Source organism: Sinohyriopsis cumingii, chromosome 11, assembly GCF_028554795.1.
Source record: "Sinohyriopsis cumingii isolate HCF-2022 chromosome 11, ASM2855479v2, whole genome shotgun sequence".
In the NCBI taxonomy this organism is placed as follows: Eukaryota; Metazoa; Mollusca; class Bivalvia; order Unionida; family Unionidae; genus Sinohyriopsis; species Sinohyriopsis cumingii.
The window spans coordinates 104,194,237-104,209,328 of NC_142971.1; the positions used below are offsets into that span (position 1 = coordinate 104,194,237).

General features: G+C 34.9%; 1 protein-coding gene across 8 annotated transcripts in view; it reads right to left on the reverse strand.

Moving 5' to 3' along the window:
- The window catches only part of LOC149789196 (inositol 1,4,5-trisphosphate-gated calcium channel ITPR1-like), a 346,253-nt gene that overhangs the window by 251,992 nt on the left and 79,169 nt on the right, over positions 1–15,092 (reverse strand). For all 8 annotated transcript variants that reach the window (XM_089975354.1, XM_089975359.1, XM_089975357.1 and 5 more), the window contains exons 5-6: positions 12,682–12,840; positions 1,871–1,969 (exon numbers count right to left, since the gene is read on the reverse strand). In XM_089975354.1, coding sequence (XP_089831480.1) covers positions 1,871–1,969; positions 12,682–12,840 — 258 coding nt within the window. The remainder of the gene's footprint in view (positions 1–1,870; positions 1,970–12,681; positions 12,841–15,092) is intronic.

Here is a 15,092-nt window from a genome sequence, read left to right on the forward strand (position 1 = left end):
TATCTATGCTATTTCTATTTTACAGCATTTTACTTATTCTTTTTGGAAAATACATTAATAACAAAAATTTGGAATTTAAAAGTGATATAATTTTATTCAATTTTAATGAGTTGTATTTTCTTGAGATAAATTCAAGCAGTCTTGGGAAAACTTCACAGACTTTTCATGGATAAAGCTAACTTTTAACATTTTCAAACAGGTTTTCTAGGCAAACCGTCAATTTTAGAGATTTGTCAAGGTTTCAAAAGCCATGAAAATCATTTGAAAATAGTTGGTATTTTTAAACCTGGATGCATTATGATGCAACACCATCTTTTTCTACATTATTTCTTAATAAGAAATGGAGAACAATAATCCATCATATGCATTAGTATTGTAAATGGAAATCCAACCCTCTGTATCAGAATATGTGGGCAGGGATTCAGAGAAGCCTCTTTCATGTTTTCCATATTTGTGGTCGAGCTTAAAAAAGAACCTCTGTATGAAACATCTGCCAAATCGAACCTTTGCATGTAAAGATCAAGCTGAAAGTAAAGATTAACAGTACAATCAGCCTATTAACATGTATACAATCGAACATTTTGTTGTTGTTGTTGTTGTTGTTGTTGTTGTAGGGTTTAACGCCATTTATCAGCACAAGATATGCTATACATGGCAGCCAGTATAATTGGTGGAGGAAGAACCCTGCAAAACCCGGGAAGAACCACCGACCCATGAGAAGCAACTGGCAGGCTTTCTCACATACCCACGTTAACCGAACCTGAGACTCGAACTCACACAGACAGAGGTGTGATGGCAGTGATCCATAACGGTGAGTGCTTTAGACCACTCAGCCACTCAGAGCCTCTCAAACATTTTGTATAAAGATGCATCAATGGAAAAAAGAAAATGGCCAAGTAAAAACACCAGTGAAACCATTATCACTAATGAATTGCCATACTTAGAGCATAAATATCTCAAAACCAGTGAAACCAGTAAAGCAGTACTAATTAGGTCCCATCGTATTCAAAGAATCAAGTTTTTTGGTTTGGTGTTTTTGTGTGGCAATTTTGATGTCACATAAACCCTTCAAACATTATTTCAAGAGAAAAGTCAAGTAACATGTCTTGTCCGAAAGAACACACCACAATAGCTGATCCTGGCTAATCTGATGGCAGGAACTGAATCTGCATCCTTCTGGTCACAAGATCAGCACCTTAACTATTGAGACAACACGTATCCCAACAAAATCAAATTGGAATCTGGACTCCCCAAAAATCATTTCAATGAATCAGAAAAGAAATTGTCATTCAGATATAGAGGTATAAGAAGAGTACAGATTACTGAGACATCACTGTGCATGAAAGTGAAACTTTTATGACATACAGTAAATGCTAGATAGCTGTCAGCATCCCCCTACAGCAGTGGTTCCCAACCTTTTCTAGCCACAACCCAAAAATATAGTTTTTCTGAGCCTCACAACCCCATTTCCATACTTGATTTTGACACTTTTAAAAAGATCTTAGCGACCCTTCCACCTACCCACCCCTGTACATTCTTGCAACCCTGATTTGGGTCGCAACCTAGGGGTTGGGAATCACTGTCCTATAGAGATTGCACAATGCTTCAAATGTGACTATCAATTGCTTATTAAGGTCCTTATAAACCCTATCCAATAAGCTCATGTAAAACACACCCATCCTAATCCACTGTCAGGTAATATGCTGGTAGATCAATGTCTATGCTGTCTTACTTAATGTGCCAGCAAACAGCATAGACCAGTTCTGCCAACACATACAATTACAAACTCGGATTTATGATGTTTACAGCTCCATGTGCATTATATGGAAGTAAATCTGGAACTGGACAGATGTCTGTGTGTCATACTGACCTCTTTACAGCCTGGGTTGTCTGGCAGATCATAGTTGCTTGCATGGAGGGGTTGTCCAGCATTGACTGGGTTCAATACCACTTTGTCTCCAACCACAACCTGATGATAAAAAAAAAACATGTACAACATAAATCCTTTATTCCCTCTACCTGAAAATATCAACAAAACTGACAACAGATAAAAAAATTAATGAAACCTGTAACTTATAAATCATAATTAATGTTCTTACAATGCAATGACTAATTGTATTGAGTTTAGTGCTATCTTAATCCCAATTATTATTGAAACTATTATTAAATTGGCAGGAAGCAAAATTATTGCGATCCATTAAATTGACATTTTGTTTCTCTCTCTCTCTCACACACACACATACACTTACATGTATCTTTGAATTATTTTCTATCATTCTTGCTATACTGCAGTATGGTACATATGTACATCAAATTTTGTAGCATTCTTCCTATATTGTGTTTCAGTATATAACGCAATTATCAAATTTTCAATATTTCTTGCTATGATGCAGTTTAGTACATAGCTCGACTGGCAGCTGACCCCAAGTACATCATAGCTGGGTTCCTATAAAAATAGTCCATTCCCATCTCTGTCCAACTGTTTCATGTAGCTGTTACTCATATCCATTTGTATTTACTAAAAAATTATTGTAAATGTCATACAGGTCATGTAGCATTCAGAACCAACTATTTCAGTAATATGTGTCAATTTTTACAATTTGATTACACATAACTTTAAATGGCAATTATTCACTTTATTTGGATCTTCATACATCCACATTCACTATCTACATCCATGAATCAATGTCAAAGTACATGGACATATTTGTACGAGGTCAAGCTAAAGGTGTCATCCAGTACAAACTTGACTGATTATCTGTGCTGTGATGTCAAAATAAAGCAACGTATGTTTTAAAAAAAATCTGTAGTACCCTGTTAATTGTTATGATAGACAAGACATTCTCTTTTCTTGACCCAGTTTAGTTTTCTTGCCACCAATGCAAAAGTCTAAGGCAATGAAACTTTTCATCTGGGAATTTTTTTTGAATTTCAAGGTGCACATTCAACAATCAAGAATGAATTAACTTTGGTTAAAGTATTTTACTATTAAATATTAAAAGAACAATAATATGAGTTAAATGTGCATACATGACCACAGTGACATACATTTTAGCAAAATGCAAGAAGTTTTAATGAGAACATTTTATATCAAACTTGTGAAAGTAATATTTTAAACAAGTAAATAATTCTGTGATTAAAATTTCAAACAAGAAATGAGTTCACTCAACAAGCATGTCACACAACATAATAACTGTAATAGTTAACTGCCTTAAATGTAAAACTTAAGACAGTGAATGAAGCATAAAATAAAGGTCACAGTGACCAACTTTGTCAGGAGTATGCTGTACTATTCCAGACCCATACAAGTAGCATTACCTTACAGCCAACTGTGCACAGAATTTTTTTTAAAAAGGATAGAAAAATAAAATATACAGGTAGCATGTAAAATCCTTAAAACATCAATCAAAATGTGTTGTACAAACAGCATTCCCTAAAAGAAATCCACAATTTTCGTAGGTGGTGCATTATCATGAAATTTATTCAGAGTTTGCATCAAAATACATCTGACACATAATCGTGGAAGTATACACATTCAACAAAAAATGTATTGCAATATAAATGGACAATGGCATGGTATGCACTCTGGTCAAGGTCCACCCTTCGAAAGATTATGGATGACACGGGTGTTTGTGACCAATACATGATCAATACATAAGCACCCCGTCTCTGCAATTTGTTCTATACAATGGATGCCACTCTATAATAGTGCCTTTGATGCAATTTATGTTCTCAAATGTCGTTGTGGAGTTTTCTCTACATCTATTTTTAGGAGGGGTTTTCGTAATGTAATCACTAACTTTATATAGCTTCATTACAACAGTCCTTTGACAGGATTGCAAATTTATGGTTTATTTATTTGTCTACATATTTGTAGTAATTTAAGGCACTGGTTAAACAATCTGTTTCGCTGCTTTTTTCCATATGTTCACAAATACAAGTCATGTCAGAAAACAAATACAAGTCATGTCAGAAAACAACTTTGACCTTACAATGCTTCTCGCGAATTCCACAACATAGCATTGACTGACCTACATAACTGCATTTTAAAGTTAAATCTTAAATAACATAATACATAGGCATTACTTTCTCTGAATTGTATAATTTTCTGTATACATTTGCCCGTTGATTTACAAAAACAGACAATCTAAAAAACTGGTACTTCCAAGACATAGCGATGTCTGCCATTATATCCCACTTACAGCTTTGCTTAGAATTTCAAACTAATTTTATGACAAAATAGTATACAAGAGTCAGTTAAAATATCCAGATCACTGATTCTTATCTTAAAATACAAATTACTATTTACATACTATTGTTTAAGTTTTGAAACAAAAGTTTGTACATTTTTATCATCAAAGGATAATGTGCAGAAATCGGGCTGTGATAGCTGCTAACTTACTCGGGAAAGGGTTAATGGTCAATCAGCTATCAAAACACATGCCTGTCTGAATGTATACGAGTTTGTCAGCATAACTGATATCAAAACTAGACCTCGCTAATGATGGCTTGATGAATGCATTTTGCTACAACACAGTACTAGAACTGACCTTGCTAAGACGAGGAGGCATCTCAAATGTATGTTCAGTCAATGTACCTCTAAAAAAATCACAGGCCGAAGTCATTTTGTTTGCCTCAATATAGTTTCTTAAGGGGAAGTTCTAAATGCACCTCAACAAAGCCCAAGTCCCTGATTGTGCATCTGATCAAGCATCTGGAGGTTAGATTTACAGGCTCGATTTGAGTCACAGTCAAGATCAGATACTGTATTCCTAATGACCTATATAAACGCAGCAAAACCTTCTGATCAGCTCTTAAATCTGTGTTTACCATGACTCATATTAAATCCAAGGCTTTTTCACATTTGTCCTGGAGATATGTAATATGTCGAAAAGTTAGTTTAATGCTGAAAATAATCCCCCCAAATGTCTTGGTCTCCTCCACCACAGGAAGAAGACAACATTCAAAATCGACCTTTGGCTCATCATGAATTCAATATAATCGGCAGAAGACTATATAAACACTTTTAGATTTGAAAATTTGAAACCATTTTCTTCTGCCCATTTCTGAGCCAATCTGTAGCTGACATTCAGTAGAGTGCTTATTCTTTGATCTACAGCAGATCAAAACATGGACACAAATACCATATATAACCGTACTCTCTTATAAGCTGAGTCAAACTGCAAACAACAAAGATCCTGATCTGCTGTAGCATAATGCTCTGCAGATTAGGGTCTGTGTTGTTTGTTCTACTGATTAATCCTAACAAACTGCAAAGACCCAAATCTGCCGACACATTATGCACCAGCAGACCTGGGTCTGTGCAGTTTGGAACTGGATTCATCTTATAAGTGAGTATATAGGTAACAGTTTCTGGATTAAGGCTTTTCACAATTCTATTAAGTTTTAATGTTCGATAAGGTGAACGATAATGTGCTATCCAGAGGTACATCCATCTCCTGAGGATAGCTTTCATTAAGGGCACTGCTCACCGTAACTCTAAAATGTCCATCTTTAAAACAAACTGGAGATAAAGTCAGGCAGCAGCCCCCTAGACCTAGGTTGAATAGGTTATTAATTATGCCATACTTCCATGAAGTATTGTTAAGTTTTCTTCAAGTTAAAAAAGCAATAGCTATAATTTCTTTATGAAAATTTCTCTAATATATGCTTTTAAGTCTGACAATATTTTTTTTAAATTCAAGATACCAGAACAACTCTTTATTATTTATCATCCATTTAGCTGTAAGGGTCGGTTTGCTCCTTGCCACGCATAGATACTGATATCACCGTTTGGACCTATGAATTTCATCCAATCAAAAACAAGTTCAAATTTGAACACTGTTCCTACGTGATTCAGACAAGGGAAGCACACAACTAGAATGGACTCATTTTCCACTGCCAATCCATGATTGGACCAATACACCCTTTCCCTTAAATACACTTGTAATATCTTCCCTCTGTATGGAGTCATACTTTTGATGTTAAACTTGTAAAGTATCCTTTTTGAAGTCAATTGCCTCCACCATTTTTGGCCAATGACAATGCACGGCTGTTACATGCTGTTGGTTAGTATTACATACTAAGGCCGGCAACTCATTAAATCCAACAGATGTCACTAGGACAAAGCACTGATATATCTGATATTGGCTTGCGAACATGTTTCTCACAAAGATTATGGGAAGCAGCCTGTTTCTTAAATTTGTTGAAATTGCTAATAGCAGTATTTCAAAAGCTGTTCGCAGATGGACTCAACTTATCTGTGAGTACATATGTGACATGTGCTACAACCCACGATAGGATGGAAAAAAGAATCAAATAAAAATGGCACCAATGTTCACATTTCCAATTTAAACAATATATTTGTTTAAGTATGCTGCAGCACAGTGGAAAAAAGATGTTCTGAATGATAAACTGGATGGATAGAAAAAAGAAATGAAATAAGCCCTAACACTCTCACAGCAGGGCATAAACGAAGGTCAACTAGCAAATTTAATTCATTTTTCATGCACTTCCTGGCTTGTAAGATTTCTTTTTGTACCAATAAACTGCAACCAAATCAGGATTTTCTAAAAATAAATTATTGGCATTATTAATATTATGCAAATAAATGAGGCAAATGATGTCCAAGTAAAACAAAAACAACAACAAATCTCTTGCATTTAGGCTTTTAAACAGCTGACTAGCTCACAGCCTTGAATGGAAAGGTATTTAGCTTGCATAATTTACTATTCCATTTGCCTTCGCACATGTCACTCAACTTGATACTTGAATATAAATTAAAACCATCCTTTGAAAGCAGAGCAAAAACTGTACAATAAACAGTTATATCACTGTCAAAATAATGAAAAGCAACTAAAGAATTTACTTTTAGTGCTCTTCTGTTTTTAATTAACATTTTCAGTTTGAACTGCTCTAGTTCACTTTCAAGAAAAGTTAAACTGTAAAGCTTGGAAAAACTAGGTAAATTTACAATTTTTGCTTAATGAGAAGATGTTTCAAGTTACAATGCATGCAAGAATTGTTAGTGTATGAGTAATTCTGACAACATTACAACAACGAGGATTTTAAACCAGGACACATGATTGATAGATATTTATATATGGCTACAAACTGAGTTCAGATTTAATTCCCACCCACCCAAATACCAACATCACTACCTTGGAATTGGGCAAATTTGCTGAATTTGCGCAAATTCACGACATGATGGGATCAGAAGGTAATGATGAATGCCTTAAATACAAAGACATTGTATTTTTGTGCCAATTCAATGCCCATTCAATTCTGACTTCTGAAATGAAATACAATGCATAACATCTAGACAAACACAACAGAAAAAAATGTATACAATTTCTTATGAATTAACTGTCACTTACTGCTTGTGTAAAAACAGCTCTAAGGTTTCCAGAACTTTACTAAAAAAATTCTGATATATGAAATTGCTAAATTTCAAGTGACCACTTCCTCTACGTGTCATATTTAAAGATACGCATTTTATTAGATGGCCAAGACTTTAATAAAAAAAATAAAAAAATAAACATAAGTACTGCAAATGATGCATATCCTATAACAATTTCCCTACTAATGACCTTGAACTTTAAGCTAGGGACTAGACTATTGTATAATGAGATGTGGACCTAAGCAAAGTTTGATCAAAACATGCTGGGATTAAAAAGTGACAGCCAGGATAAGGGAATAGGACAGTAACAGTATCCATTGTTTTGACCTTGACTTTGGAGACTATGGGTGTGACTGAATATATAGGCAAGAAACTTGTCCAGTCAAAATATACCACAGGCTAAAGTTTCATTAAAATATCTTTATTGTTTCAAATGTTGTACCTGTACACTGAAAGTCACTGATTAAATTTTTGTTTACCATGACTTTGATTGCAGCTATGGTATGTGACACAATGTCTAGATATGAAATTGGTTAAAGTTTCAGCAAAGTAACTTACGTGGTTCAGAAATCATGTACATGCAACATGTAAATCAGATTGGCCACTCAACTGCATGGACATGGACATAGGCTCAAGGGATAAGCTGCTGTTGTTGTTGTTGTTGTTGTTCTAGGGTTTAACGCCATTTTTCAGCACAAGACAGGCTATACATGGTGCCCAGTTTAACTGGTAGAGGAAGAACCCTGGAAAACCCAGGGAAGAACCACCGACCCACGAGAATCTACTGACAGGCTTTCCCATGTACCCACGCTACTGATCCTTGGACTCGAACCCACGCAGACAGAGGTGAAATGGCAGTGATCCGGAATGGTGAGCGCTTTAGACCACTCGGCCACTCGAGGCCCCCAAGGGATAAGTAATTCTGTGACAGATTTTAATGCAGCTGCAATGGGTTTTATGGCACCACTCACTGATTTTATTGCAACTGCCATGGTAATCAATATATATGAATGTGCATAATGCAGAAAAAAATGAAATACCCTTTTAAATTTCTTAGATATCCCTTGCCCCTGCCCTATGAAATTGCACAAATGAGAAAACTGGCTAGATACATCCCTGTTTATCAATTACATACTTCAATGCTCTTCCTCCGTAAATGATATTTCATAAAAGTGCATGTTGTATGATCACAACCCTACTATAACATGATGGTCAGGGTCCACAATGTGCAATCATGTTATGTAACATAAAAATTGAGTCAAGCCATTAAAATGAAGAAAGTATGGCATGTGTATCCTCTTAGCTATACAAGACAAGGAGGGGGACTGGTGCAAAGCTATGAGCTGCAGGGACAAATACCAACTTAAACTCATGCACATTAAACAAGAAATGCCTAAAATAGTGATTACAGATTTTTTTATTTTTTTTTAAAAAGAAATCCATACAATGACATGTACATATCGATGTACAAGAGAACTGTTAAAAAAATAGTGTAAATAGAGTATGTGTAATCTCTAACCAATCTAATTATGCCGTAATGGAAATCCCAATAAATACGCACACAAAGAACCCTAATATCTATACTAGACTCTTTTCAAATCCAAATACTTCATTTCTTGCTAATACTGTACACTCAGAATAATTTATGAAACACTCTTTTAAGAATCATTCAAAAGGGACTGATTTTTTACCAACAACATAATGTCCAAAATGAACACTGGGAGTTTCTAATAAGAAACTTGTATTTAGGCATGATTTTGTTTTTTACCTGCAATTCATACATGGGTATTGACCTTGTATTGCACTGAGATGTAAAATGCAAAAAGGCATGAAAATGCCACAAGCAAGTTTGGGAGTTAGCTCATAGGTTTCATAGATAAGAGTGATCCAAAAAGAAAAAATTGAGTCATTCTTGAGAAAAGAGAAAACTGAATAATAAAAAAATAAGATCTTTATGTATTAAAACCAACTGATATATGGATGACTGCAGAGCAAAAATGTTTGAATATTACAGCAATCATCCACCCCTACAACTTAATGGTTCTGTTCCACATATTTGTCTACTACTGTAGCAGTACATGTAGCACCTGCATTGCAATGATAAGTGGTTTGAGTATATGGGAGTGATCTGCATTTCTTACTGCACTCTGAGTCAGATTTTAAGCATACAGCCATATACTGACTTCAAAACTTAACTGAAAGACATGATGTGAGAATATATTTATATTTATGGAGTTAACTTTTATAGGTAACATGAAAGATGGAAGGGAGAAGGGTATATTGATGTGGGAATGACCAAAACAGCTCCTGGCAATTTGGGTGGTAAACTTAATCAAAAATTGCACTACTTGGTGTACAGGTGTGTATGCAAGTTGAGTAAGCAAGCAATGATGGTCTGTTGTTTAATTAAGTAGCTAAATTAACTGATATATAAATGCAGGTAATAAACTTTTTTGCCACCACTGCAATTTGTGTGCATGGCTGTGTATTCAGACTGATTGACCAAACACCTATTCGCTGTTTTTTTGCCCTAGACCAAGTAATGTGTGAACACAGGATGCATTGTAGACAAGTACTAAACCTAATGGCATTACTGCCAACAGTTCAGTAACAATTAGACTTTAACAAAACTGACAGTATGAAAGAGCTGACTTTCAAAAATAAGTTAAGATCAAAGTGCAGTCATCAACGCAACTGAAAAGAACATTCATAAATAGAAACTGATCACATCTTTTTTCATACAAAAAAGTAGGGATAAGACATTTTTTCTTCACAAATACAACACATCTTGCCAAATTATTAGATCAAACTCTTGTTCGTTCTCACACCATAGCTTTGTAGTACATAAAATAATTTTTGGGGAATTACTATAGAATTTCTGGACCCATGTCATAATCCAAATTTGTGTTAGAACAAAGTGTGTGTTATATCAGGGTTTCACTGTACTGGTTCCTCGTATTTCATAGCTGTCCTTCACTTTCCATAATAATTCCAGAACTACTTTTAAATAAATTCTTGAATGCAGTAAAAAAAATAAAAACAGAAACCTCAATATTACCACAAAATCATAAGACATTCAAGTCAGATAGCTATCATTTATTGCACTTGTCCCTTAAACACAATCAGTTCACAGTGCATTCAAATAATTTACCAAACTGAATAAAGGTCAAAGCCATTTTAAAGACACATGTGACAATAATAATTTTTTCAAGATTACAAATGAATGACATACAATGTATAGTGTACATGTATAGTCAGATGCATGTGATGTAAAGATATATATGCTCTCCTGTAAATAAAACAAGGATACTTGAACTATGCTAGAAAACGATTTTCTCTACCTAATACATGTGCTTCACAAACATATCTGCTTATCTGAAGGTATAACACTTTCTAAACACTACAAATTATCTTCATTTGTTTACTGATACATTATACTGACAGCTGTGCTCTATTAATGGCCATTCATATTATTAACAGTTATTTCCATGAAGAAAACTTTCACCAAAAAAAACTAATAAACAAGGCCACTTTTTCCTAATCTATCATCAGGCACCAACATCAAACTCTTAAGTCTGGCACTGCACTTGTCAGCTTCATGTTGTTTATAACAACAGTTAGTCAGGAAATACACATATGCACAGATTCTAACAGCCTCTTGTCATCACCTTTGATGTGAGCTTCAATGTTCTTTTTTTAGCACCAATGTTTAAAAATAAATATCAAATGCTTAATAAAAATGTTTCTTGTTGTCAGAGAACCAAACACTATAAAACTAAAATGATATTTATCTGTGAATAGCAAATTTGGACTTGCAAGGCAATTACATTAAGTTCTGATATTTTCATGAAACACTGGTAGCAGTCACTTTAAGTTTCTAGATTAATCTTTCATTGTAGTGAAAAGAGCAAAAGTCTCAATTAACTGTCATGCTTAATAACAAAAAACAATACAGAAAAGGCTTTCTTTAAAACAAATGCATACCTGTGTAACAAAACCAGATTATATGTGGGACAATTTGTGATAGTTTGAATGAGTGTCCTATGTTGGATGATAAACTTCTGAAACAATTCAATTTTTTCTAGCAAGTCTTTTGGTACCTTTTGTGTGATCTTTATTCACAGCATGAGACAAAAACCATGTTCTTTCATAAACGTTAACACCAACCAGCCGATACAAATTTTTATGAATCTGCTGACTTGTATATGGTGTCTTTCTCCCATTTGCATATAACACAGATGAACTGCAGTTCTTTTGGCAATGTATCCATTTTGTAGACATTGACTAACAAAATCATTGAGCTCTTTCTCCAGTTTAGGAAATGAAGATCCCAGGCCAATGCACCTCCTTTAATCTTGGCGTTTCTTCTAATGCTACTTGGCTTTTCCGCCATTCCCATACTTGCTTGTCTTGTTCACAAAATTTGCGTGCTGCAGCACAGTTATTTGCTTTGGCATATTCAATAACTTGAAGTTTGAACAATGCATCAGAAGCAGAATGCTTTCTTTTATTTCCAACACTATTCATTTCAACTATGGCCTTAAATTTCAAGCAGAATAAACTTAAATAACTTTTGATAGTGGCAGTATCCTGTTTATACTTTATCATCTAATTTTTCTAGGGGTGGTTGGTTAACAAACTGTATTGGATAATTATTTAGATGTATATTTGGTATGGAGGTACAACAGAGAGATATGACCAGAAGACATTTATTGGATTACAGTATGTGTATTTCAATGGGCAAGAATGTGTTAATCAAACAACTGTAAAGTGACAGAGTTTTAAAAAAATTCCATTGTGTTTCTTATATTACTTAATTAGTCTGTATAGTCATGTTCCAGGCACATGATAGGATATACTTGGTGGCCAGTATATCTGGTGGAGGGAGAACCCAGGAAAACCCTAAGTAGAAACACTGATCCATGGGAAGGTACTGGACAATTTTCTCATATACAAATGTTCACCAAGCCTAATATTTGAATCCATGTGGACATACGCGAGATGTCAGTGATGTGTGAAAGTGAGAGCCTTAGATCACTCAGCCACCCATGGGTCATCATGGTATGCAAAACACCAATGAAATATACTTGGGAAAAAGTTTCATAAAATCTCTCCAACCATTTACAAAATTAACGTGTACAAGCAAATGATAATGGATGGACAATACTGTAATTGTAAGGTTTTAGGCTATTGTACGATATTATCGTTTATATTTTGGCCGACCAACTAAGCATAATTTTGAGCTGGATAAGTCAATTTTCAAACAATAATGCCCAACTAACCTTATCTCCTGATTGACGCAGTTTGTAAAATGGGACAATGTAGAACCAGGAGCCCTCGTTACCAGAGCTGTCCAGGGTAACTCGCATGGCATTCCTCTCCAGAAGAGCAGGTAGCCTCTTGTTGACAGTCAGGTATTTATTGCTCTTCATGTGAAGAAGCTGAAAAGAAAACGAAAAAATTTCAAAACCATCATGCATGTACTCAATTAAAAAGTCAAGGTCTTCAAGCATATGTACCTATAAGTGGTTCAGAAGATGTTAACTTATTAAAATCACATTTCCACCATGGAAAACCCCTATTACCTAATTATATTGTTGTACCTTTCTGGGGTTGGTGTGCTGGATGAGGTACCAGTATACAGCAGGTTAACAGAAACCTAATCCCAGTCCAATCGAGTACCAATCTGCATCTGAGTTAACTTCAACCACTGAGGCAAAAACAAGTAACTTGTTCATGATTGAAGACATGAAAATGGCTATGTTGGTAATCAAAGCTATGACATCATTCTTCTGTCTCCCTGTGTCTTCACGACTGCATACACTACTTGGTTTTTCTCAAAATGAAAAACAAGAGTCCCTTAAAGGGACTCGATGCCCAACTATCCAAAAAGAATTTCCAGGCATTTAGTAAAGTATGAACATTTAATCTTTCTAACAGTACCAAGCATTGAAACCATCTTTGATATTTCTGCGTGACAAGATTTTCAAATTAACCATAGTAGTGGCCATACTGGATGCAAGATCACACCAAACAAACTAGACATCTTAAGTGGCTAATACTCCATACCCACCATCATCATTCATTCAATAGCAGTGAAAACAAGATTTGCAACATGGTCATTCTTTAATCACAAGCTCAACACCATTTGCATTTAAGGTCAATTAGATATTACAAAGTCCTTGAAAAGCCTATTTCAATGTGGCCATAAATTCAAAAGGAGTAACCGTAACAACGTTGTTGAGTAGGTTGCCATGGTGACCATACAGGACCCTTCAACCAACCGTAGCTCGGGAGTCACAAGAAATACTGGTAAGATTCTAAAATGGACACTGATGTGCTGTGGACAGATTAGTCCACACAAATGCATCACTTAATGACAAAGTGAGATCAGACCCAAACATCTCTCAGTTATCAGCTGTGGGCTGAATTATCTTCTAAATGCACTTTGTAATGTTTGGTACAGTACACCCAATTATTAACAAATCTTGGGGTTTTTTTCTAGTGATGCCACAGTACACCCAATTCTCAACAACTCTTGGTTTTTTTTCTAGCAATGTTACATCTTGATATGAAAATTGTCCACAATTTAGAAAAAGACTGGGACAAGGCCTACTAAGCAATCCATTTAAGCAGAGACCTGGAAAAAGAAAACTTGATATATTCTTCAAAAGAAAATGTGCTAACAATGGATTGGTATTTTATTACACTGGAATAAAGATTGTATTAATGTTTGCAGGAGTTGATGAGAGCAATTCATTTGTCACAGCTAGTATTAAATGGGTTTAAAATTTGTCCTAGTTTCTCAAGAAAGTATTTTTTGTACTTGAAACAGTTGGTCTGACTTACTGTACAGTTTGCTTTGTATTTTTGCAGTTGCTTTAAATTATTAATGTATGCCAACCACAAAATCTATGCAACTGACACCATGAATAAAACTTCATTTAAATTATCTGATTACAAACCAAGCTCCCCACACCCCAAAAAATACTGGAAATCATACTTATTTAAAGCCTAAAAATAATGTTGAAATCAACATCATTGGTGGGAAGGAAACACAACATTTTTTTACTCAAATGAAATTAAGTGTGAATGATGGATATTACATTTCATGACAATGAGCTATCAATCTCTATTGTAAAATGTTAAAACATAATCCCAAAGCCAATTTTCTTATACGTATTTCATTTAGTGGTATATGTCTTAAGGCTTCTTTGGCTGCTAAATTAATTATCCCAACTGGTAACAGAAATTTAAACTTGAGACTACTTCAATTAGCTATTACAAAACTAGACTGCAACTTCTGCTGCAGTAAATCACTCAGGCTATGAAGTAAAAAGAAGAAAATAAACACAAACTATTAATATAATATTATGTTTTTTGTACCAGCATCTATGCATGGAAACTTCACCTCATTGCTGCTTTTGGAGGTACCATTATTTTAGCCTATAAAAATATAAATAACTCCACCCAAGTAAAAAAAACTTGAGAGTTTGCGTGTTATACTCTTTTTCTCTTGCTCTTCTTTCCTCTTTCTATCTCTCTTTTTGAGTGCGCATGCTGAAGAGACCAAAACAGTGGTGTACTAAGGGCAAATGGCTCATGAGGGCCAGTGGTGTAAATGGCGCCCAGGGTGATAATGATGGCCCAAAGGGCTGGAATATGAGGCCCAATGGACCGGAGATCGGAGGAG